Consider the following 26,936-nt stretch of genomic DNA (forward strand, 5'->3'; position numbering starts at 1 on the left):
ATTATATAAACCAAAACGAGTATTAAGGTCCGAGACATCTTATCAGCTTTGTTTACCCTCTATGTCATATTATGTAGAGACAAAATAGGAGCTCCCTATTGCTGCCCCATCCTTATGGAATGCTTTGCCTAGATATTTGAGATCGAGTGATAATATCCAACAATTTAAATGTTCACTGAAGACATATTTGTTTGCAAAGGCCTATTTAGACAAATGAAGACTATTGTAATATTGGTTGTTTTTTCTTTTTAGGAGAATTGTTTTGTGTATTGTTTTATGTTTAATGAATATGTATGTGGATTTTTATTACCCACCTTCGATAAAGGCAGGATATAAATGTAGTAAATAAATGTGCTGTGAAAGGAATGTCAATGTGGTTACATTATGGTCAACCATAGTTTGGTTACACAACTCTCTTTGGCTTTACTTGTTGCACTGAAAATATCACTATATAAAACTAACAAGTAACCGTTAAATTTGCCATAAAAATTGTTCAGAGGAAAAAAGAACTTCAGTGGCTTGGGTCACGTCAATCTTTCTTTAGACCGATGACCCGCCTACTTCATCAGTTCTTAAAAAAACCTCCATTTTTAATTACAATATTTTTCAGATTATTTTATCTTTTTTTAATACAATTTATTTCCATTCAAATTCTTTCGGTACTTATCTGAAGCAACGCTGTTATGTTCTACGCTCTATAGCATGGTTGTTTCACCCTGGATGTCAGGAGAGATTTTATACTGCAGCTGTTTTAGTACCTTCTCTCAGAGATTTATACAACCATAGTCTGGACATTTTTATTTCTAAAATGGATGATCATGTTGCATATAGCCAGTTAGATAGCCATTTCACCTTGAATTTTAGAACAGGTTCTACACCAGTGCATCCTGTTCTAAAATAGTACTGGAACTGCAGACATCCTGATCTGGATGCCTTTTTTTTTTTTTTACTTAAATTTCATTTCTAAAATCCCCCTCCACATGAATTCTTCTGCTCACTAATTGTATTGTATTGTGGATCCAATACTTAACAAATTTAACTTCAAGATTTGTGAACTACAAAATTCATAGTGCAATCCCCTCTCTCTATATCAACTAGAACCTCATCAGCTTATCTCCAACCTGTAAGCATCCCTATAGCTTATTCAGGTTATTGGTTTGACCTCTTAAGGCTGAAGCTTTCTCCATCATGGTCATTAGCCACCAAATGTACATTAAGCTGGCTTCTGCATGTAATTGGTAAAACCTTTTTTTCTTTTTCATGCAGCTGTAACAAAATTGATGCATGCTTCCATCACTAATCTCAATTCTGACACCATATAACATATTGAAAAGATTCCCAGGCTATTTAAATGGTCTTAACTGGTTTTAAAATTTTAAACACTACAACAGACGTAAGGTATTCCTTGAGGGAGCATTAATAGCTTGCATGATGCATCACAGCAACTGCCTAGTTCATCTAACGGAAGAGCCAGCCCTGCTTCTGCCTTGGCATCTCCCTTCCAAGGGCTATTTCTACGGGTTTTTGGCTTCCAGCTCTTGGACTCCACCTCATCCCTTGCTATGAGGAATCTTCTGTCCTTTTTCTCTGGTCTGCACTGGGTTGGGGGTTCAGGATGAGGCCTTGAACCCCAGGCACCAGCATAGTTGGAAGATTTAAAAAAAAAAAATCTATGGGGCCTTTTTGATGTGGTATAAGGGAACAAACTTGATTCGAACATTGGCTCATAACCACTGGAGACCCATGATATGTCAGTGACCCTTTTACAGTCAAAACAATTTGCTGTAGTCTGGGGCTTGCTCTTCTCCATGGCAGCAGCTACCACCCAGCTGTCTTTACCACCTTGCACTCCTTCCCTGGTTAGTTCAAGCCTGTGCCAGTGCATGGTCCTGCACACTCAGGCATTTCCCACCACTCTAGATTTTCCTACTGTAAAAAGTGTCTCATAGTCCATCACTTGCACCAATTTTGCACAGCTCTCACTAACCTCAAGCTGATGGGTGAAGGGCACTGTTGTAGTTTGTAAAACTCTACCCTGCCACAGTGACTGCTAATTCCTATGGGAAGTGGTATAGCAAGGGAAGCAGAAGGAGCATGGCTTCTTGACACCGGCATGAGGAGATGAGAATGGGCTAAGCAGTCAGGAGGACATCAAAGAAATTGCAAATGCGGGTCCTTTAAATCCATGCTCAAGGCCCTGTGTGTCCTACACCTCAATAACACAATACCAGGGTTGGGGGGGGGGGGGGGGGTAGCAGAGTAGCACCTTGAACACATTTAAGGGCTTAAAAGGCCCCATCCTTGCTTTTTCATTTAGCTGCAGCATGTGGGGCCCAGATTATGAGATGGAGCATTGACATAGTAGGGCCATGGTAGTTGGTAGCATGAGAGAGAAAATAGCTTGGTAAGACGACAAAAAGAGAGAGGGGTAGATTCAGGATGTAGGAGAGGGCAGTGGAGAATGGAAGACATGTACAAGTGAGAGAAGCTGCACCTGAAAGGGCGGAGTCAAGATGGCCACATGAGCGGACACATTTCTCTTCCTTGTGGATAAATATGCCTGATACCAATCATAAGGGAGTGGTGAAGCAGAGTTCCTCTGTTGGCTGAGTGTCCACTCCTTTGCAGCAGTCCATCAAGAGGTACACTACTAGCCTACTGTCCGGAATCGGAACTGGAGATCCCATTAGCCCTCTTAGTGGAGGAGTGCTGGAAGGCTTGGGCCTGGATCTATCGTTATCTTCTCCGGTTTGCTTCCCACGTCCCTGCCCAGCAAAAGTGAAGAGTGTGGTTGTAGTGAAGGCAGTGTTGCTCCACCAACAGAGGAAATCCCCCTTCAGATTGTTGCAGCCACCAGAGCTCTATCCGATAGTGGTGCCGGGTCACTGGTGCCCTCGAATGCATTAATGCTGGAAGGCAGATGGAGGGTTCTGATGAAAATGGAGACTACAACTGAATTGTCATCGCTTGTAAGTAAAGCAGATACCTTATCAGACAATATTAAAACTGTAAAAAAATGTATTGTTCAACACAGATGCAATATGTTGAAGTAAAAACAGTAAAGAAGTTACTTCTACATTGATTCAAGACACATTTATTAATTCATAGAATATTGGAATACTTTGAAAACTTCAATTGCAGGTTAAACTTGCGCATTCTGAATTTGCCAAATTTTTTAGCCTTAATCTGGGAGATGCCTTTAAAAAATATTTATATAACATTTTGAAATACACTCCAGATCATATTCCACCCTTGACCAAGGTTTATTACCTTCCTTCTTCTTCCCCTAAAAATTACCTGGGTAATGGAAACTTGAATGAGGAAGATAAAGGTTAATCTGGTTCAGAATGAAGCCTTGCATAATGTGGGAGCAGAAGAAATGGTTCACGATTTAAATGATCTGACCGCCTTTCTTGAGCAAACAAATGAAGTGACCGATAGGTCAACTTGATCAGTGGTATTTGTATTTGAACAGGACTTGCAGACCCTGATGCGGAAAGATTGTATTTTTCGTTAGAAAGTATGGATATATGCTGATGTTGCAAAGAATACACAAGAAAGGCATAAAGGCTTTTTTGGGACTTAGACAACAAGTTAAGGATATTGGTGCTTCATTCTTATCTTATCCTTGCAAGTGTTTGATAAACAAAACGTATTTAACATGGAGATTTTATGAACCATCTCAGCTGAAATCTTTTTTTGGATATGAAATGATCTCCATAGTTCAGACTAAGAGCATGTGAAGCTGTAATTAGAGTAGTGGTAGGATTCCATATATGGCCTAGTCTACTTATTTATTCTTCTTGCGACATTGCACCAGGTACAAAACCTATATTGTGAGCCCACTAGGGATGGAGGAATTACCTGTAATATGTAAATGAATTTGGTTTTATTACAGAAAGATAGTATGGCAAGTATACAACCACTGATCCATGTTATGAGCCACAGAAACATAGCACATGCATTACTGAAGACAAAAATTGTACTCTACAAACCTGAATTATGTTTTAGAACAGACATTCAAAATTTATGGGTTACAATTTGAATTAATTTGGAACAATCTGTTTATAAACCAAAATGGTCAAAACCCTCAGGCATCCAAAACCTAGCAAGATTATTTCAGTCTTATCTTCTGCAACTCATGCGCCCCCCCCCCCCCCCCCCCAAATAAAATCCCCATTTCCAGCAGCATGGATAGATATGGTCTCTGCCACTAGTTTAAACAAACCCAGACATCAGAAGATAGTCAATACACAAATAAAACAAAAAATATGATTTTGACCAAATTTATTTTTTATACAAAATATGTTTCTCCGTCCAACAAAATTTTTAATCATTCTTTTTTTTTTTATGTTAATATACCATTGATTCAGGTTTGTTTGTTTTTGGCTAAGAAAGTTCATTAAGCAAAATAAAATATTGTTCTCTGCTCACACTGCCTGCAATAATGAATACAAAGAATTCCTTTACACATTGGGAAAGCAGGCTGACTGCAAGAGTCAGGCTGTGCCATACACACTTTATCCTTAGTAGATGTCTCGTTTCACTCAGGAACTTCACTACCTGCTCGTGTTAGAGCATGTCTCTGACTCGCGTGCGATTCTGGCAGTGTCCCACTGTGACATCCAGCAAGGCGTCTTCAGCAATGCATCTTTCTTCCAGCTTACTAGATCCTTTCCCCATCAACCACTGAAAATGGAATGGATGACTATTTGTTCTTGTTTTTTTTTTTTTTTTCTTTTAAGAACTACCACCTAAAAACAACATACGACTACCTAAATTTCCGGAAAGAACTGAAAACAAACCTGTTCAGAAAGGCATATTCCACCGACCCAACATAAAAACCTGAGCACCTGCAACACAACAAAACCAAAAATCGTAATGGACACACCCCAACTCCCCTCTTCCTCCCTAATTTACCTACATGAAGCTATTCTACTACAATAACACCTGTATTTATTATTCCGAAACTGGCGAACGCCACTACAGTCCTATGTAAGCCACATTAAGCCTGCAAATAGGTGGGAAAATGTGAAATACAAATAAAAATAATAATAATCTTCCTACAGCAGGATGGTTGTCTGACAATGCACAATTAAGTTATGGATTCTGTTTGACAATTGTAGATAAGGAGATTTTGCAATGTAGCTTTCATATTGCAAAGAAAACAATTGTTAAAAATGAGCCAGCACTGGTTTCCATTTTGGACCCTTTTCGAATAAATGCTACAGAAGTATTCAGATGATACCCATGTCCATGAATAAGCAAAACATAGAATTAAATGCCCCAATAGATCTCCATCCTATTGATCATTTCCAATGTCATTATTCCCCCTCCCCCCTCTAATTTTACTAGAATGCAACTAGTACTATTATCTTGGCTAATTAGAAGAGGTAGCAACAGGCTGGGAACCAAAAGGCCCAGATTCAAATCCCATAGAGCTCCTTAAGGCCACCAACCCTCAATTCATCAGGAAAGGGCAAAGGCAAACCATTCCTGTATTATGCAGAGACCACCACAAGGAGGGGAGGGTCCCTCATTGTGTGGTCAGTGCAAGTAAGCACACACCATCTGGAATTAGAGGAGACTGGAGCTATGCCAAGATGATGTTCCCTGGACCCCACCACCACTTTTGAATATCTGATCAGCCTTGTGAAAAAGCTTAATCAGTTGGTCCCAAACCTGCCTCCCTCCTGTGCCGGTGTCTTGAGAGGTGATGGCAGCACAGAGTTAAAAAGCCTTCTGCTTTCATATCTGAATGAACAGCTAAGAGTTCACACATTCATGAAAAGTACTTTTCCCTTCAACATATAGGTCTATTTAAAGTCGGCAGCTTTAGCTTTCCCATTCTTCCAGATTTAACTCTGAAACCAGTCAATATTTTTCAAATGAAGTGTCTTCATCTAGTTACTTTTACCTGTATTTTTATGTCTTAATTTGGTAATTGTGACCATTTTGAATTGATTTTTTAAATAAAAATGGTGTAAACATTTTATAAATGAAATCTTTTCATGCATCTATTACTGTACAGTTGAGCTGTATCAACTCACTGATCTTTCCATCATCTCCCTTAGGCCTTTTCACTGGCATCTCTCCGTGTTTCTTTCTTTTTCCAGCCCTTACGATTTGCTCCTTCCTCTCTCTGTTTTCCTACATTAAAATATGTAGATAATTCAGGTCACTTAATAAAAAAATGAAATGAAACCTCCTTTGTTTTCTAGTGAAATCTAGAGTTCATGAACTGTTGCACATCAAAACACATTAAAACTACTCTTCCATGTGTCTACAGAACAGATGCTGCATAGAGGCCATAGGTAACCAGTAGCAAAACAGTACATTTTGGGTAGGTCTAAGGCAGAATGGGTAAGCAGAAAACATCCTTGCTGCCCCCAGCACCACCCCCCCCAAACAATATAAATACCCAAGCTAACATCACAACTCCTCCTCCAGTTCTCCAATGACACCCAGTGGCCCAGATGCCATGCCACCAAACTCTGCATCTCTGAGGCAGTGTCCTTGAGCTCATTTCTCATGCATGTGAGGCTTGGGGATCCCTGCCAGCTACAGTAAGACTGCCCCACTGCTGGGTGGGCCCCTCCTGCCCACCTGTGGCTACACCTGTGTAACTGCTTTGCTATACTGGTGGAGGAGATTCCCCAAATAAGCAGCTGTAATGAAGGCAGAAGAAAAATGGTGGATGTCCACAATAAAGGGGTCTTATAGCTGCAAAAGATTCCAGACATGTGAAAACAAAAACCCACACACTTAGGCTAAAGATCTGGTGTAAGTTTAATACTTAAGTGCAGCAGTACCTGTGCAACTTACAGCATCAGCAGTACAAATAAAGCCTCGGGCTTCTCTATAAAAAGGAACTCTTACCAGAAGCACTGTGCCAACATCTTCCTTGAGGAGAAGCCCTACATTGAACCAGATGACCATCTGAGGGACACGCCGATATCTGGAGAACTACATCAGGTTGTATGTGTGCCATGCCTCAGTGCTCTGGGGGGGGTTCAAGTGACCCGCGTCTAGCTAGGAATTTAGGTGCGTTTACTAATTATTTTTGTAATGGGATTGTCTTTGTCTTTATTCCCGTCTTCCTTATATAGTTTGCTGCTATTGTAAATAAAATTACCCTATTTTTTATAATATTTGGGTGAGGAGTTAGTTCCTTCTATTATTTTGGCACAGTGTGCTTGGATCTAAGGATAAGGGTAACGAATTTGGACCCAACACCAGACTTACTAATGTTAGTCTTGTTTGGGACCCATTTCTTTCAGAATTTATACTGTCAGGTACCCCAATAACACCCCCCCCCCCCACACACACACACACACACAAAAAGTATCTGTAATGCGCCTACAAACTTACCACACAGCCATTTTGTTTTTGGTTATTTTCACCACTGCAGTAAAAGGGGCCCTGGCGTGCAGCAAAAATGGCACTGCCACTCGTGCAGGGCCCCTATTAATGCAGCTTAGTAAAAGGGCCCCTTAGGAGAACAAGTCTTTACCATTTTATGAAAAGAGAAAAAAAGAATGGATCTGGCAGATCATTCCCTAATTGCATGGCAGACTATGTAAGAGAATTGCTTTAAATCTCACATTTCTGACTGTTGGAAAAGCAAGCGATTACAACTTCTGGTGACAATGGTTGAACTCAGTAGTTTCACCAGTTGAGATAATCTCTCTGGGCAGTAGCCTAAGATCTTAAAAACCAGACAAACCACCTTAAGTGGACTCAAGCCTGCAGAGGCAGCCAGTGCAACTCCCTAAGCAGAGGGAAAACATGTTCCAACTCTTGATGTTCAAAATATCAGTCTAGCTGCTGAATGTTGGACCAGTGAACATCATATTGAGGAAAATGGGATTATCAGTGGAGTGCCTCAGGAATTATCTTAGGCCCTAGTTCTGTTCAACATTTCCATAAGTAATATTGCAGGTGATTGGTAAGAATAGTATAACTTGCATAAAGGCTAGCTAAGATCTGAAATAGGATGACACTCCATTTTGAAAGGACGAGGCATTATCTAAGCTTGAGGAACTGTTACAAGTTTGACAAAGATAATACAAAAAATGTAGTGTCATGCAATTGGGGCACTAAAAAAAATTCAGGATAACAGAAACAAGTCGAGGGATAAGGTAAATAAGATCTCAAGGTGATATCTAAGGAGCTTGCAGCTCTAAATGTTCCTATTGCGTTTCCTGTGTCGTGTTTGAGAACACATTTGGAGTTTTTTTGGCTTTATTTTATCATCATGGAAGAAATGATACACAAGCCATCGCACCTGTGTGAATAGTGTGTTGGTGCAAGCAGCTATCAGGGAATAAAAGTGCAGTCTCCGAAAGAGTGCATACTCTTCCAAGCCACACTAAATGAGAACCAAAACGCACCCACACAATTGTGTTACTTTTTTTCTTGTTATTTTCCTTTGAAAAATGACTTTCAACAACATGGGAATGTTTAGAAACATAAAAAAATGAAGGCAGATAAAGACCACATGGCTTGTCTAATCTGCCCATCCATGCATCTACTCTCCCTTTCACTCCCTTAGAGATCCTATGTATTTGTCCCCAACTTTCTTGGATTCAGATTCAGTTTGTCTCTCCACCAACTCCACTGGGAAGCCATTTCACATATTCATCACCCTTTCTGTGACAAGGTATTTCCTTAGTTTACTTCTGAGTCTATCCCCTTTCACCTTCATCTTATGCCCCCTCATTCTAGAGCTCCCTTTCAATTGAAAGATTCACTTCTTGTACATTTGTGCCATGAAGGTATTTAAATATCTCTATCATATCTCCCCTCTCCCTCCTTTCTTCCAAAGTATACATATTGAGATCTTAAGTCTATCCCCATATGCTTTATGACAAAGACCACTGACCACTGCCCTCTCAACTGACTCGATCCTGTTGGCAGCACTTGACTTGAGCTGACATCAATGCCAGTAGTCCGTACATGCTCAGTGCTTCTGCATGGGTGAAAACTGAGCATGTGCAGAGGGGCCGGTGTGTGGTGCCAGCTGCAGTTTGGAAGAGCATTAGCTGCCTGAGGAGGAGGAAATCTTTAGGCTTTGGGGATTCCCACCAGCCACAGCAAGTGTGCCACAATTTTGGGTGGGCTGTGGTCCACCCAGGCCCACCTGTAGCTACGCCACTGCTATGTGGAACCATGTCAAAAGGCACTGCTAAAACCTAGATACACCACATCTAGCAGTCTCCCTAGGTCTAACTGTCTGGTCACCCAGTCAAAAACCTTCCCAGTCCATTTTCAAAACTTGTAAACCTTTAAATTTGTCTTCTGTCTCCTACTTTTAACACCAGTGAATACTCAGTTCTTAGCATTCCAATTCTTTCAATATCCAGTACATTAGCAAACATTGCACAATGCACTTAAATCCAGTGCTATAGAATTGAAAGCAGTACTTTAAAACAATCCACAAGCCACTCCTCACACTGTTCCAAAATGGACTGGGAAGGTTTTTGAGCCGATGATGAAGAGAAGATCCTTGTGATCATTTTAAGCTCTATAAATCTGTTGGTTTGGAGCTCTTGAGGCTTTTCCTTCCCTTAAGTTCTATGATTTCCCATTGCACTTATGTTTCTAATGTTTAGTGGGTCATAATACAATTTTTTGGTGATAATTGATAGTGCCTAATTATCGGCACTAATAGGTTCATTATTCAATTAAATTGCACCACCAAATTTCCACACACAGTTTAGAGAATCATATATAAAATCCGGGGGTATGTACATAATTGTTTTAATTGCATATTCCCATATATGTACAAAAATAATTTGCCCCCTGTCTATGACCTCGACCACCACGGTAATAGTTGTAAAACGAAACCTTGTGTGCTTGAAGGAGGAGCTCCCTAAAGGTTTTCATGGTAACAAATATATCTTGCAGCGACATTTTCTTTGCATCTTCACAGAAGTACTCTGCAAGCTGTTTCCTCCTCTCTTCGATAGCCTTCAGCGCCACCTCAAATTCTTCAAATGCGTCTATATAGTTCTAGAAAACACAGCATTTTAGAAACTTCAAGATACGGCTATGTACAGGTCGCATCTAGTTTGATCTCTCACATGAAAAGGGAATCAATAAGAAAGTTTAGCATCAAAACAATACAAACACAGCTTATTTGACTCCCCTCATGAATGTGAGAAATTGAAGACAATGTCAAGTGCTTACAAATCTCACCAATTATAAAATGCAACATTTTATAAAAATCTTCATTTGTATATGAAACTATGATTCTGGACTTCACTTGTGCATTAAAAATGAATACAGGACATCCAAAAATCCATGTGAAATGCAACAGAAAATAATCAATGTTAGGAGTGGGTGTCCAATGCTGCCTTCTAGAATGACAATAAAGAACGTTCACTACAGCTACATGTGACATATTTTAGGGTCCTAAAGGCATCCAAGCAAGAATCAAACTTCCTCTTTCTAGTATCATCTCTTGGCCAAGCTTTGCTTCATTGGATGCAATGAATCATGCTCTTTCACTCTTCCAACCCCCCCAAACACATTTTGCCTCTTGTTCTCTTCCACCCCAATCTGCTGCCATCTTCCCCTCGGCCCCATTCCTTTAGGTTCTTTCCATCTCTTAATGAACCCCCATCTATTTCCCCTGCATCCTACTTCACTGTTTAACTTCCCCCCAACATGGGACATAAAATTGATTTGCACGAGATCCATGTAGAGAAGGGAGAATAGCACTTAGTGGCACAGGTAGGAAGAGGGAACAGAGGAGAGAATTTATTGACAAAGGAAGGGATTAGGTAGGGTGGCCAAGGAACAACACTTTAGGGAAAAGCAACAGTGGCAGCATAGCAGTACTGAGTATAGGAAGTTTAGACATGAGGCAGTAGTGGTAGTGAATGAGGATACACAGAGGAGCAGCAGTGGCTGTGGGGAGTATGTATAAGGCCAGACATTTTTAAATGATGACTTGTTTCCAGGATGGAGACTGACAGATCAAGCTTACTATAATGATTAGACTTGGATTTTAAACTTCACACATAAAAACCCAGTTAAAAAGGCAACAGACACTCATGTCCCTCAAAATCTTAATACATCAATAATCCAACTTTTTTCTAAATCTTCAAGTTCTGCAAGAAAAATGAAAAGAACAGAATGGAAGAAAAACCCTGGTGAAAGATCAGGTCCTTAGAGGGAGTAAGATTGGTTTACTCACTTGAATAGGTTCTGTATATTGCTCCTCAATGTCTTTGCATAAAGAAATGTTGTTCATCATCTCCATCAATTTCATTAAATTACTGCTTGTTACTGAGTATACATTGCAAATACTAATTCTGTTGTGAATGGGAGAAAAAAAAAGTACTTTAGACTAGTAATTAGAAAAAAATGATGCAACACATCAGTGGTCCTGCCCCCCCCCCCCCCCCCCCCCAATACACACACTTATACCATCTGAGCTGCCACCCATATGCCCCAAAAGTATTCCCTTCATAACCACACCCACTATCAACACATATTATCCACACATATACAACCATTGAATGCAATGCAAGTAAAAACCTGGAGTGGCTCAGCTTCTCCATGACCCAGAGCCATCTGGTAGCCTTCATTTAGTGAAAGTGGGGAATTAAAGAGAACATATTCATGGGTGAGTGGGTGGTGGAGGTATGTGTTTGAGGATGTGAGGATGGGTTTGTAGATACATTTAGAAACATAGAAATATGAAGGCAGATATGGGCCAAATGGCCCCCATCTTCACTAACTCCTCCTTTTCCTAAGGGATCCCACTGCCTTTCCCATGCTTGCTTAAAAATTCTGACATTCCTTGTTTCCACCACCTTCAATGGGAGGCCATTCCACATATCTACCACCCTTTCTGTGAAAGAGTATTTTCTTAGATTACTCCTCAGCCTATTTCTTCTTAACTTCATCCTATGCCCTCTCATTCCAGAGTTTTCCTCATTTGAAAAAAAGCTCACCTCCTGTACATTAATGCCATTGACGTATTTAAACGTTTATCATATTCCACCTCTCTTCCAGTGTATACATGTTGAGGTTCATAACCCTATCCCTCTATGTTTTAGGACAGAGACCACTGGCCAGTTTTGTAGCCACCATCTGGACTGACTCCATTCTGTTTATCTTTTTGTAGGTGCGGTCTCCAGAATTGCACACAGCGTGTAATTAAACTCTGGAATGTGTTGACAGAGATGTGGTAAATGCAATTAAATTAGCAGGGTTTAAAAAAAGGTTTGGATAACTTCCTAAAAGAAAAGTCCATAAGCCATTATTAAGATGGACGGGGAAAATCAACTGCTTTTTTCTGGGATAAGCAGCACAAAATGTATTGTACTGTTTTGGGATCTTGCCAGGTACTTGTGGCTTGGATTGGCCACTGTTGGAAACGGGATGTTGGGCTTGATGGACCTTCGGTCACCAGAGACTTATACAAGGGCACCATCATCTCTTTTTCTGCTGGACATCTCTCTCCTTATGCACCCAAGCATCCTTCTGGCTTTGACCTCCTTTTAAGATCACCCCCCCCCCCCCAAGTCCCGCTCTTCTTTCACACACAGAAGCACTTCACCCACTATATTGTGCCGTTCCCTTGGATTTTTGTAATCCAAGTGCATGGCACTGAATTTCCTAGTATTAAATCTTAGTTCCAACTTTCAAGCTTTGCTAGATCCTTCCTCATGCTATCCACACCCTCCGGGGTGTCCACCCCATTACTGAGTCTGTTATCATCTGCAAAGAGATACATTTCAACCAGACAATCCTTCTGTAATATTGCTCAAGATGTTAAAAGAGCCAGCCCAAGGACCGATCCCTGTGGTACACCACTGATAACATCCTTTTCCTTGGAGCAAGCTCTGTTTACCATTACCCTCTTTTTAACCCAGTCACTTTAGGTCCCATATTGAGGGTACTCAGTTTATCAGTTCTTTGTGCGGAAGTGTCAAAAATGTACTAAAATCCAAGGACACCACATCTAGCACCACTCCCCATGTCCAACTGTTTGGTCACCCAGTCAAAGAAATTGGATTTGTCTGACAAGACCTGCCTCTAGTGAAACCATGCTGCATTGGGTCCTGTAGTCCATTTGATTCAAAAAACCTCACAATCCTCCGCTTTAGAAGCATTTCCATTAGTTTACTCACCACAGAGGTCAGACTGACATGTCTAATTCCCAATCTCCTTACTTCCACTCTTGTGTGGAAGGAGCACATCCGCTCTTCTCCAGTCCTCTGGGACCACTCCAGACTGAGGAAGAATTGAAGAGCCAACAATGGAGCCACTTCTCCGAGTTCCTAAGTACCCTTGGCTGCATCCCATCAGGCCCCATCACTTTGTGTACCTTTAGGTTTAGCTAGCATATAGTTGTATGTTTATTGGTAGTGGAAGTGTATATAAGATAGTGAAACATCACCCTCTACTGGTAGGACTGTAGGTGGAAGACTTATTCAGCTAAAAGAGAAAAGAATTAAGAATTAAAAAAAAACAATTAAAGTTATACTCATACGCAGCTGCTTTTGAAGCTAATTCAAGATCCTCTGGAAGATGCAGGAGATCAGATTGTTTTTCCTCAAGACTCTAAAAAAGAGAAGTTGTTCTAATTAGGCTTCATTTTATACAGGCATCCTTCTGTATCCTTTAGTGATATGTACTCGGTTGGAACGACATGTCATTAACCTGATAAAGGATGAGAAAAACCTTGAAGTTTCTGGCTTTCTTGCTTAAATAGGGCACACTGTTTGGATACAGAAAGTGAAAGTGCCTTGGTGCTTTTGTAGCTTTTACTATATGAGACGTGGGGTAAGGAATAATATATTGTAGAGGAATATATTTGAGTTATTCCCCAAGTTTTCCATGTCATCACTGGGACCCCTGACGCAGGTGCTAGTCACCGAAACACGGCCCGTGTCGGGTCTTTTTGTCAAGGCTCATTCATTAAAGAACTGTGTTCCATTTTTAAAGGCCCACGGTGCTGTTTTTTTTGTTTAGAAACCCAATTAGTAGCAGCATTCCAGAACCCCAAAAAGTAGTAAGATTCCGGAATCCCGAGTAACAACATTCCATGCTACCAGTCCCAAGGCCAGCAGTTGCTTCCCCCATGTCCATCTCAATAACTGACTATAGACTTTTCCTCCAGGAACTTGTCCAAACCTTTTTTAAGCCCAGATATGCTTACCACATTCTTCTGGCAGCGAGTTCCAGAGCTTAACTATTTTGGGGGGGGGGGGGGGGGAAATATTTCCTCTTATTTGTTTTCAAAGTATTGCCATATGATTTCATTGAGTGTCCCCTGGTCTTTGTAGTTTATGAAAGAGTGAAAAAAATTGATTCACTTCTACCCGTTCTACACCACTGAGTTTATAAACATTTTGTGGGGGGGGGGGGGGGGGGGGGAGGGGGAGAAAATTAATCAAATTGCGATAAAAAATAAAATAAAAATTCACCTTTTACCACACCTTCATTTACTGCTGGATTCAGCAACCTGCAGTATTCTCAGTAGCGCAAACTGCTGAATCCCATTTTTAAAAAACCCCAAAAAAAACACTACTAGAAAGCCACCTCAACAAGCAGCGTTATTCCCAGACCGCAAAGCTGTCCTGATTCTGCCCCCCTTCAACCTCAATTCATGTCCTCTAGTTCTACCGCCTTCTCGTCTCCGGAAAGATTCGTTTGCGGATTAATACCTTTCAAATAGGACCCTCTTCCCGAAGATGCAAGGCTCCCAATTTGATTGAAGACCACTTCCTCACATGGCCATGCCCTACAGGCGCTACCTTTAGAAACTGCTAAGGGTGTCATTTTACTGAAGATGCAGGATGGGGTATCACTCCTGCCCGAAGACCCCCCTGAACCATCAGTGTTTTTTCCTTGCCAGTGAAATAGCTCCAGTAAAAAACTAGGCATATTTTACAGTAATTTTTGTTCAGTGTTTATTCATTCAGTTTCTTATCTGCATGTTTGTCTCTCATTAACTACTAACTTAATTATCAAAGTGGTAATTTTAGCCAGGCAGCATTAGGACCATTTAAGTGGCAATGTGACTTAAGGCTCTAGCACTGCTTGACGAGTTTCTCCCCCCCCCCCCCCTCCACCTAATGTTTGGATAGAAATTGAACAGCAGGTCATCCAAATAGTTACAATGGGAGGGGGGGGGGGGGGGAAGAGATGGATTCTGTGCAGATTTGCAGCAAATAAATGCAACACATTACTCATATGGAGATAATATAATTGGGTTTTACATTTGATTATTCCTTGACGGCAGCATAACAAAAAAAAAAAGAATGAAAATTCATCATTTAAGGAACTGGATGTTTATGGTCTAAAAATAAATCCAGAAAAGACCAACATCCTTTGAGTGAGGAACTCTCATTGTTCTGAACAGCATGGTTCTTTTTCTTTGGCTGGAACCAAGGTGTTGCTGCAGGATAAGACAAAAATGTCAGGGGGTAGTGGTGGATTTTGAGTTGACAATGAGTGAACATATAATTACTGGAAATAATTCAGTCACACTTGATACCTTCTCTAATAAATATGCAAAGTACTGTACATACATACATACACACACACAGATAGATAGTAACATAGTAAATGATGGCAGATAAAGACCTGTACGGTCCATCCAGTCTGCCCAACAAGATAAACTCATTTTATATGGTATGTGATACTTTATATGTATACCCGAGTTTGATTTGTCCTTGCCTTTCTCAGGGCACAGACCGTAAAAGTCTACCCAGCACTGTTCTTGTACTAACTTCTGAAGCTAACGTCGAAGCCCCTTAAAATTTACACTCCAGCCCATCCCTGTCTATTCAGTCACAATCAGGGCGTAGACCATAGAAGTCTACCCAGCTCCCGTTTTGTCTCCAATTACCAGCATCGCCACCCAATCTCCGCTAAGATTCCATGGAACCATTCCTTCTAAACAGGATTCCTTTGTCTTTATCCCACGCATGTTTGAATTCCATTACCGTTTTCATCTCCACCACCTCCCGCGGGAGGGCATTCCACATATCCACCACCCTCTCCGTGAAAACGTACTTCCTGACATTAGTCCTGATTCTGTCCCCCTTCAACCTCAATTCATGTCCTCTAGTTCTACCGTCTTCCCGTCTCCGGAAAAGTTTCGTTTGCGGATTAATACCTTTCAAATATTTGAACGTCTGTATCATATCACCCCTGTTTCTCCTTTCCTCCAAGGTATACATGTTCAGGTCAGCAAGTCTCTCCTTGTAGGGTTTGCAACGCATGTATATGTACACACACATACATCTCTGTGGAGTACAAAAAGGTATGAAAGGGAAAAAGCCTCAGCACCCATTCCGCCACCCAACAGAAATATTTACTGGGTAAAAAGGACTTAAAGAGGGTCATCTCTCCTTATCGGCATTTAAAAAAACTCTTTTACACAAAAAACACTGTTAAAACTCCACAGAGTAATTAATTTCAATGGATCCACCCAAAAACAGTAGCACAGTGTATGATCCTTACTAATTGGAAAAATTCTTTGTTACTAAACGAACACTTTTTTGTGGCAATCTGTTTTATTATATCATAAACTTGAATTGGCCTCAGCTAGTCTTAAAGGCTCAATAATTAAGACAAATGTTTTATGGTCTCCAGTTGCTTCATATTTAGCTTCAATTGCTGTTGAGACAAATTAGATATTTATTACTAAGGGTAATTTTGTTCTTGTAGATATCTTTGTACATTTCCCTGGCACACTCTCTTTGTTATGCAATACCATATTTTACCTTTTTCTTTATTGTTCTGTATTGTTAACACTATATTAAAACCAATAAAATATCAAAGAAAAAAAAGCAACACTTAGCTTCTTAACATTAGTGAAGATTCAGAAGTGCGTCTACGAGTCATTCGCATACAACATTAATGTTTTGTGTGAAAGGGTTTTTTATGCCGATGGAGAGATGACCCTGTTTAAGTCCTTTTTACCCAGTAAATATTTCTGTTGGGTGGCGGAATGGGTGCTGAGGCTTTTTCCCTTTCATACTTTTTTCTACTCCACAGAGAGATATACATAGTATATAAAAACAGTGCTTTGCATATTTATGAGAGAAGGTATCATGTGTGACTGATATATATACATACACACACTCTCTCTTCCTCTTTATTTATGAACAAGAATAACTGGAAATAATTTACAGCTAATTCAACATATATATAAAAAAAAGAAAAAGAAAAAGCCTTACGTGACCAGAACACATGTTGTTAACCAAAGCATGCTGTGGTACATTCGCATTCCAATTTTCACAATCTACTATTATTAGAACTCCCAGAGACACAGATCTGCAGACTTAAATACCACAAAATGTGGCTGCCAAGCTGATTTTGGGTGGAAAGTGGAATGACCGTGCTACCATCAAAGGCTAGAATTTTATTTGAGCTATTGCCATTTAAGATTGGCACCAGCTTATTTAAACTATTTGATCTCCTTGCATTCACTCATAAGGGCCCTGTGCTCTAGAAATGGTACATGTTTACAAACTCCTAATAGGAAATTTATTAGACAAAATACATATAAAAAATGCAGACTAGCAGTGGTTCTCAAAGACTGCATTCATTACCAATATCCATTAGATTACCAACACCTTATAAAAATTTAGGCAAACATTAAAAAAAGGCTATGTATGCAATATATGATTAAGTATAGATAGTCTAGCTGATTTTTATTATTTTGTATCGTTTAATGTTCTAATTAATCAATTACAGATAAGGTAATAGCCGATATAATAAGAGGTCTACAAAATCCTGAGCGGTGTAGAATGGGTAAAAGTGAATCAATTTTACCCTTTTAAAAAGTACGAAGACTAGGGGATACTTTTAAAATGAAAAAGAGGAAATATTTTTTCACAAAGCTCTGGAACTCGTTGCTGGAGGATGTGGTAACAGCAGTTAGCATATCTGGGATTAAAAAAGGATTTTGACAAGTCTCTGGAGGAAAAGTCCATAGTCTGTTATTGAGATAGACATGGGGGAAGCCACAGCTGTCCCTTGGACTGGTAACATGGAATCTTGCTAATCTTTGGGATTCTATCAGGTGACCTGGATTGGCCACTGTTAGAAGAAGGATACTGGGCTAGATGGACTATTCTTATGTGCTTATGATTAGCTCTATAATATGATTAAGATTTATTGTGGGAACTCATTAAGTGATTTGTTATGCTAGAACTCTAGTTTTGTTATTTGGTATTATAATCCACCTCGAGTTGGTATTGGCAGTGAAGCAGAATAAAAGTTCACTCAAAATTTAAAATTAAAATTTGTGCTTGTATTTTTCCTGTGCACTCACGAGCCTTTTAAACAGGGCTGGTGCACAGGCTTGCCATGAACTACCGCTGCCGGCGTTAGATCCCACCCCCAGCATGCACCATTTCCAGCGCTACAAAAATATTTTCAATTTTGTAGTGCCGGTGCTTACCCGGTGTTAATCGGGCAGCGTTGTGTGCTGCCTGGTTAGAGGTTAGCGCGTGAGCCTTTACCGACACCTCAATGGATGGCGGTAAGTGCTTCCCCCCTCCATGAAATAGCCATGTGGCTAGTGGTTCACTTGCCACATGGCCATTTTGGGGGGGGAGGGGGAACAAAAAGACAGCCTTTTACCCACTGCAGTAAAAGGGCGCCTCCGTGCACGTCAAACACACACGCCGACGCTAGTGCAGGCCCTCTTTTCCCGCAGCTTAGTAAAAGGACCCCCTCAGTTTTGAAAATTTAAAGCTATGCCAGTTGCCACCTCCCCTAGGTTATTTCCACCTTGGGAATATTTGGCTGAAACTATGGGTAAAAAAGGTACACACATGGTAGACCACCACATATATGTAGGGTAGACAATATTCCAAAGCCCCTATACAGAAAAAACTGGCTTTAAAAAAAAAAAAACCTCTTGAGCAGAGTGAGCTATCTGCACACTGTATTCCACCAAAATAGTGATAAAACATGCATGAGAAACAGAAAACAACCATAACATAAGACTGCAAAATATAATTGTGTGATCGCAAGATCTGGACTGGGGAGGAAGCTTAAGACAGGAGAGAACGGTTGAAACAGCGGTGCATACATGGACCAACCTATTCTCCAAGCTGGCTATGTGTGCAAAATAATTTATTGAAAAGGTTAAAAATAGTTTAATGAGTTGGTTTTCAAGCTGGAAGGTATAGGGAAGAGAGGGAGAGAGAAGCACCCTCTTGCAAACAAGCTATTTTACACTAGCTGCCTTAAAAACACTTTTGAGCTTAGTAGGATGAAACCAATTTAAATCACATTGGTCTTCAATTTCCTACTCTTGTCCCTCATTGGTCTGTACGCATTTCCAACAGAGATCCCAGAATTCATTTCTGCAGCATTCAGTGGTCTTGATAAATTTAAACATGAAATTGTAGAAATATAGGCCAAAGAGTCTAGAATCCATGCGTGCATGTACTTATATTTCTCCCTTCCCCCGCTCTTTCTGGCTACATTTGGGTCTGAGCGTACCTTCAGGATGTGATGTAACAGGGTAACTCGTGGCTGGTTTCCTTTCACATCGGCAAGTTTCAGAAGGCTGCTTATTTGAAAACCACTTGCATTGCCTTTGTGTTTTCCCTGAAAAATGCAGGGGGGGGGGGGGGGAAGAGTAATTCTTGCGTCAACACCACTGGTGTCCATCATACTCCCATTGTATCTAAGGTTCATAAGTAACTAAGGGACCCATTTACTAAGCCTCATAAGCGTCTACATGTGCCAAAATGGAGTTACCGCACAGCTACCGCGTGGCCCTTGCGGTAATTTCATTTTTGGTGCGCGTTTGCTATGCATGCGTGAAAAATATTTATTTTCTGGTGCGCGTCAGCTATGTGTGCCAAGTGGCATTTGGTGCGTGTAGGAAACAAAGTGGGAAGTGGACCAATGACTTCAGGACATAGAGACTGAGATGATATTCACGAAGCAAACTTTATTGTAGACTCAACACAGTACTGTGTTTTGGCCACAGGCCTGCCTCAGGAGTCTAACAGTGTGAAAGAAAGATGCTACTTGTCGTTGCACTAGATTTGATCTTCATGATCTTTAAGGTTTTTTGGAGACAATAAAGCATTGGACATTTCTGTGTTAATCCTCTTGGTGCATTACCCAAGACGGACAACCTTTTAAACAACATTTTCACACTGTTAAAAGACTCCTGAGGCAGGCCTGTGGCCAAAACACAGTACTGTGTTGAGTCTACAATAAAGTTTGCTTCATGAATATCATCTCAGTCTCTATGTCCTGAAGTCATTGGTCCACTTCCTACTTTGTTTTCTTGCATCTTTGCTTGTGGGATTTAGTGTTCATCCACTTCTGTGGAAACTCTACCCCATTTGGTGCGTGTAGGTCATTACCACCTGGTTACCACATGAGACTTTACCACTAGGTCAATGGCTGGCGGTTAAGGTCTCAGACCCAAAATGGACATGTGGCAATTTTCATTTTGCTGCACATCCATTTTTGGCAAAAATTTTGTAAAAAGGTATTTTTTTACGGATGCGCTGAAAAATGATTCTGTGCGCACCCAAAACACGTCTACACTACCACAGGCCATTTTTCAGCGCACCTTAGTAAAAGGATCCCTTAATGGGCATTATGTCCCTAAAACACCGGAGCTCTAAAAAAACAAAATCAACAGCCTCTACTAAATTAGAAACTGGAATATTTGCAAAAATCATATTGCTGATGGGAGGAGAAACATTGCTGGGGAAAGCCATTCTCATCCCCCACTCCCAGCTCAATACCTGATCCTCTGCTTCCTTTTTATTATGTGTGGATCGTCATCATCCCATTGAGCTATAGCACCCTTCTCTTACTCCTGCAGTGTACGCATTTGATCAGAAAGAAGCAGCCACACTGAGCATATTCAAACCAAAGAATAAATGCTAAACACCTCAAAAATATGCCATAACTCTTTTTCAGCTATTTAAGATCAAATAGCTGAAAAAGAGTTAAGTGCTCATTACTCAACCATGAGTTTTTAGTGAAAAGTGACATGAATAAAAAGACAAGTATACAAACAGAAGGATATGGTCCCTGCAATGGAGTGTGGACAGAGAATTCCAGAAGAGAGCAGAAAGCACAAATATACACAAATCCTCTCTATTCAACAATATAATTTCAAGCATGTATCTTGTCTCTTCAAACGCACAAAAGTAAACAGATTACGTGGACACTCCCAAATTCTTTTGCTTTCTTTTTGGATATTGCTATTATACAGCAAGTAAAGATAACCAAGATCCCATTTTATTGGGAACAAATAGCATTCAATGTCTTCCAAGCCAGACCAGTAATAATGTTTCCAGTAGGCAGAATCTCAAGGAACCCCTCTAACACAATGCTCCAGACTCAGAGCCTCCCCTAGATACTGGAAACCAGTGGAAGCCCCAAAATACTGATCAGCATGAAAGCTTGCAGTGCAAACAACAGGAAATGAGGAATTAAAATAGAGAGATAGCTAGGACTTTACAAATGGTGATAAGGCCCCTCTATAAATAAAACAATTTCCTCCCACTCAGACCAATTTTCTTACCCAATTTGGGTCAAAATATATTGATGACTAGAATTGTTTTTTTTAAATACAACTCAAAATGTAAATTTAAATTTCTAAATGGCTAGGGAAGGGAAAGGGAAATGGGACTTGATATACCGCCTTTCTGAGGTTTTTGCAACTACATTCAAAGCAGTTTACTTATATTCAAGTACTTATTTTGTACCAGGGCCAATGGAGGGTTAAATGACTTGCCCAGAGTCACAAGGAGCTGCAGTGGGAATTGAACTCAGTTCCCCTAAGGCATGTTAGTGGAAAAACTCACCTATAGGATCACATACCACAAAACAAAACAAAAAACAAAAAAACAAAAAAAATCAGTAAAACTCCTGACCTGTATAAAAGCAGAATACATCTTGTTTTAAAAAACTAACAGTTTTTTTGTTTGTTTTATCTGGTAAGAGAGACATCTAAGACCCTGTTTACTAAGGTACGTTAGTGTTTTTAGCATGCCTACACTTAGCGCGCATGCTAACCATGCAGGCACCCATAGGGATACTGTAGGCACGTACATGGTTATCGAGTGTTAAAAAAACGTTTTTAATGTGCCTATAAAGCTGCTTAGTAAACAGGGCCGTACGTTGCCCATAGGAACGTATGGGCAACTAGCATTTAGCATGCACTAAAAATGCTAGCGCAGCTTAGTAAACATGGCTCATAGATAGCAAAGTAGGCAACATTTCTAACTGATCCTTTTAGTGTTTTTTTAAGCTGTTTACTCTTATCATCATCATCATCTTCCATTTGAAAGTTAAATGTTAATGAATGAGATTTTTAGTTCCCTCTCTCCAGTCAAATTCAATTATGTTATGCTAAAGGCAACTTCATTGCCTTTCACACCAAATCCCCACAGGGGGGCCTTAGGGGCAAGGACCCCCCCCCCCCCCCCCCCCATTTGGATCTGGACCCACCAAAGTCTGCTGGCTTGGCTGGCAGGGGTTCCCAAGCCCTGCCAGCAGAAGCCCTCCTCCAGCGATGTTCACCACGCACTACCTGCCCTGCTTCCCCCTCACGCTTAGTGAAATTGAGCAAGCATGAGGCTTCGCATATGCTCAATTTCATTAAAAACAAACAAACCACAGTATGCGACTATATACCCCATTTATCATCCTTTATGTATCACTTGGCAGTGGGCTAGTAGGGCACTTAAATTACTATTTGGGATGACCTCTCTATTGCCCATTTAGGGCAATGGTGCTTTTATACCAGGCATGTCTGTGGCTCACTTTCAACACTGGCGTACCCAGGGTCTCCTTCCTTTTTCAGGTTGTCTGTGATGATGGTGCTATACATCCTTACCACAGTTTATGTGCTGAATATGGTTTGGATGATCGGGATGCTCTCTCTTACATACAACTTAAAGGTTATGCAGCCACAATCCTACTTCCGTACTTACCACTGCTGCATATGAAACTAATGGAAAATAGAAGCTCAACAATGGGTATCTTTGAGATGTCATCGTAATGACAACTTTGTTGGAGTTACTTCCAGATTACGACTTGTCTCCTCTGGCCCAACGTTGGACAACAGATTTAGGGGTCCCAATATTGGCTGAATATATTTTAAAGAGCCTTCGAGCTTCTTGAGCTACAACCAAAAATGCCATGCATTGGGAGATGCAATACAAAATTGTGATGCAACTATTATCTCCCCTTCTCAGGCATATAAAGCCCATTTTGGACATATGGATTGTTGTAAATTATCAGCGGGCAGCAACATTGGGTCATTTGTTTTGGCATTTTCCATTAATTCAAGTCTATTGGACATCCGTGGGTAGACAAGTATCTTTCCTGTAGCAAGTATGCTGGACACCTAGGCCAAAATTTTTGTTTGGTATATATGACATCTCCTACCCAAGACCTAGAGGCTATGTGGGGTTTGTGAAGCATACAGTTTTGATGGGCTTTGAATGTATCCTCACCAACTGGATCCAACCAGAGGCCCCCACGCTTACATAGTGGAAATCTTTACTTATCAGACATCCATAGAATGTCGAGAACTTACAGATCTGGACACAGGGTTTGGGAATCTGGGAACATCCTTACTCCCACAGCTCGTAGCCACCTGCTTAATGTGCAAGTCATGAGGGGTTGATGTCATTCTTGACCAATCTGGTAGATGTGGTGTGGACTCCGTTCTTCCATTTTTTTTTGGGGGGGGGGGGGGGGGGGAGGGAGAAGGGGAATAGAGTCTTCTGTGGTTTTATGGTTCTTATTTGGGTCTCTCTCAATCATCTAGGAAGGCATTTGCAAGTTATAAAGCATGCTGCAGTATGCAGGATAGTAGGTTTAATACAATGTTACTGTGTTAAAGCTTTACATTTGTTGCCCGCGTGATTTAGGTCACAGTTTAAACTGTTGGTGCTGATTTAAGACCCTGTTTGGTATGGCTCTGGTTTATTTTAAGAAATAGATTGACCACGTAAAGTAGAGGAACACCAGTCCCTATGACTGTAGTAGAGATAGCCAACCAGGAGTAGGGTAGGCACTTCCAATAACACAAGGGAGACAGTCATCCTTTATGCATTCCCGGAAACATTGCATACAACGATTACTTTGTCTCCCTTGTGTTATTGGAAGTGCCTACCCTACTCCTGGTTGGCTATTTTAAGCAAGCTTTACAGGATTCATGTTCCTGTCCATTTACTTAGATCTGCGGGATCACAACAATTGGCATCGTCTTCGCTCGGAAAAATTTGTTATGCTGATAGTCGGGCAGTGTTCTGTCTCTCGAGTGGGTCTTTACTATGGAACAAGCTGCCAGGTACTTTGCACCTTTCATCAACTGAGTTTAATAAGAATTTGAAAACATATTTGCATATACAAGTATATTGTCAAGGAGAAAGCTGCTTGCTGGCTAAGGATTCAGTATAGAATGTTTGTTGTACATGGTTTGTTGATTTTGTTGTGAATGTTTTACTGGTTCTCACTTGGTTAATAGGAGGGCTATAAATCAAATACAATACACCTTGTTCTTTGCTTTCTGGAGACTAAAATTACTGTGGCTGACCTCAATACCCAAAACAGACATGTTGAGCCTATATATTAGAAGTGAAACAAAAATGTAGACAACTTACGTACATAGTTCAGAAAGTTCCCAAATTTGAGACTCACTCTACAGAAAGCTCGAAGTCTATGACTAGTAAGAATACCTGCAATAAACCAAAATGTAATATGCATAAGCTTAATACATCTGCATTTCTGGACACAGAATTTCAAACAACGAGATCCGATTACATCTTAACTCGTCGACATCTATTGCCTGTAAATCAAGATGCCGGTCAACATATGCTATGTACCCACCTCCTTCTAGTAAGGCATTTTCAATTAGGACCATTCAAAAAAAAAATTAGGACTAATCAGCCTGCATTTTTCATCTCAGCTGAAAAGACCAACCTACTGCAGAGGAAAGAATGATACATTCTAATCCTGCATTTTGGGATTTTCGAGTTACCTTACTTATCTAAACCTGGGCTCAAGAAAAAAATTGGCAATGCAGGTTTAATGAGTATTCCCCTATCCAAGAGTTTACAATCCCAAGCTTCCAGCCTGCATCACCTCAAGTTATTTGATTTTCATCTTTTTCTGTGGTGTAAGAGCCATGGAGTGTGGCAGGAAGTATAAGCATACCGTATAAGAGATTTGGAAAAAGCTAAGCCTCCATCAGTCCCAACCATGACTCTTCTAACTAACTTTGAATCAAAACCTACAGGCAACATTGTTATGTATCCTGCCTACTAGTTTGACTGAATCAGAGCAAAGGGTGACTAACCCCCCTCCCCACACACACTAGTATGTTCCTACCCCTGCCCGCCACCCAGGACCTACAGCAGCAAGAAAGCAAACCAGCACAAAGGAGCAGGGTTATTCTGTGGTCCATGCCTCTGATGGCTCTGCTGTCCCTGTCTTGCAGACATGGGCTTCCTGTTTGAAGCGCAGGGCTAGCAGAACCATCAGCAGAATGGAACACAAGACACCCCTGCCCCTTTATGCCTTTTTTTTTGGCTATGGCAAGTCCTGGGAGGTGGTGGGGATGGCAGTGGAAGGGAGGGGAGAAAGAAAGGAAATGCTGGCTCAGTATCAGGAAAGGAAGGGTAGGAGTTTAATGACAAAAAAAAGGGGAGCAAGGCAGTAGAGGGGTGATGCTGGCCATATAGAGGCAAGTGGGCAGCTCTCCACAATATGAAATCTGTTTCTATCTCTGCTGTCTGGTTTTTACTCTATTGACTGATGGCATTCCTTTCTTTCTTTGGATTTTTGTAAAGCACTTTGCTACATACAATAAAGAAAAAAATGTGTTATATATAAAGTCTAATAAACCATAAATCATAGGAAGAAAAAGTGGAGATACTGGATTGGTGGTGGTGGGGGGGGGGGTCATTGGGAAACAGAGAACAGATGCTGGATGAGACACAGAGAGAGAGACACACACAGAGAGAGAGAGGAAACAAATGACAAAAAAAATAGTGCAAGATTCGCTTATATGCATGGTTTAAGACCGCTCCTCTGCAAGAAAGACTCCGCATAAGCGCGCGCATGGAATATGGAAGCCAATTGGCGCCTGACAACCAACAAGATTTCAAATTTACCGCCCCTTTAACTGCCACAGGCAGAATAAGTGAAAGAATGTTATTCGAGTGTACACTGGAGTCGTCGTCAAAGCCGAACTGTAAGACTAACACTGGCCGAATGAATAGAAGTTCTTAAAAAATTAGAAAACAAAAACAGACAAAGCCAAGCATCTATTGCTAAACAATATGGTGTCAATACCAGTCAAATTTCACATGTCTTGAAGCAGAAAGACCAGCTTCTGGAAGACTGGCAAAACAATACAAATCCGCACAGGAAACGTAAAAAGGCGGGAAAAGCGGAGGAGGTAGAAGATGCTCTTCTGTGGTTCTCTCGAGTCAGGAGCAGACAGTTTCCTGTCAGTGGTCCACTGCTTATGGAGAAAGCTAACCAGCTAGCTGAAAGTCTTGGACTAACTGAATTCAAAGCCACTGTTGGATGGTTGGAAAGTTGGAAGGAGAGGAACAACATAAAATTCAAGAAACAGCACGGTGAGAAACAAGACGCTGATGACTTTGGTGCTGAAAATTGGGTTGTTTCAGTTCTTCCTACCATCTTGAATGAGTTTGCACCTCGTGACATTTTCAATGCTGATGAAAACGGTCTCTACTGCCAAGCGATTCCTGATGGAACACTTGCATTCAAACAAGCCAAAACTACAGAAGGTAAAACGTTGAAGGACCGACAGACGATCCTACTTTGCTGCAATACGGATGGGAGTGAAAAGTTGGAACCCCTCATCATTGGAAAGAGCAAACAGCTCCGTTACTTCAAGAAAGTTAAGTGACTTCCTGTGTCAT

General features: G+C 40.8%; 1 protein-coding gene across 3 annotated transcripts in view; it reads right to left on the reverse strand.

Annotated features, from left to right (window-relative positions):
* Window positions 1–4,317: 4,317 nt before the first annotated feature.
* LOC115471208 (inverted formin-2-like) overlaps window positions 4,318–26,936 on the reverse strand; it is a 75,465-nt gene continuing 52,846 nt past the window's right edge. The window contains exons 9-16 of one of the 3 annotated variants that reach the window (XM_030204911.1): window positions 24,649–24,719; window positions 19,492–19,599; window positions 13,511–13,581; window positions 11,204–11,321; window positions 9,850–10,014; window positions 6,051–6,150; window positions 4,806–4,853; window positions 4,318–4,689 (exon numbers count right to left, since the gene is read on the reverse strand). In XM_030204911.1, coding sequence (XP_030060771.1) covers window positions 4,810–4,853; window positions 6,051–6,150; window positions 9,850–10,014; window positions 11,204–11,321; window positions 13,511–13,581; window positions 19,492–19,599; window positions 24,649–24,719 — 677 coding nt within the window. In that variant the 3' untranslated portion in view covers window positions 4,318–4,689; window positions 4,806–4,809. The remainder of the gene's footprint in view (window positions 4,690–4,805; window positions 4,854–6,050; window positions 6,151–9,849; window positions 10,015–11,203; window positions 11,322–13,510; window positions 13,582–19,491; window positions 19,600–24,648; window positions 24,720–26,936) is intronic. The other 2 variants (XM_030204913.1, XM_030204912.1) reach the window with 2 other exon arrangements.

The sequence above is a fragment of the Microcaecilia unicolor genome, chromosome 5 (genome assembly GCF_901765095.1).
Source record: "Microcaecilia unicolor chromosome 5, aMicUni1.1, whole genome shotgun sequence".
Classification (NCBI taxonomy): domain Eukaryota; kingdom Metazoa; phylum Chordata; class Amphibia; order Gymnophiona; family Siphonopidae; genus Microcaecilia; species Microcaecilia unicolor.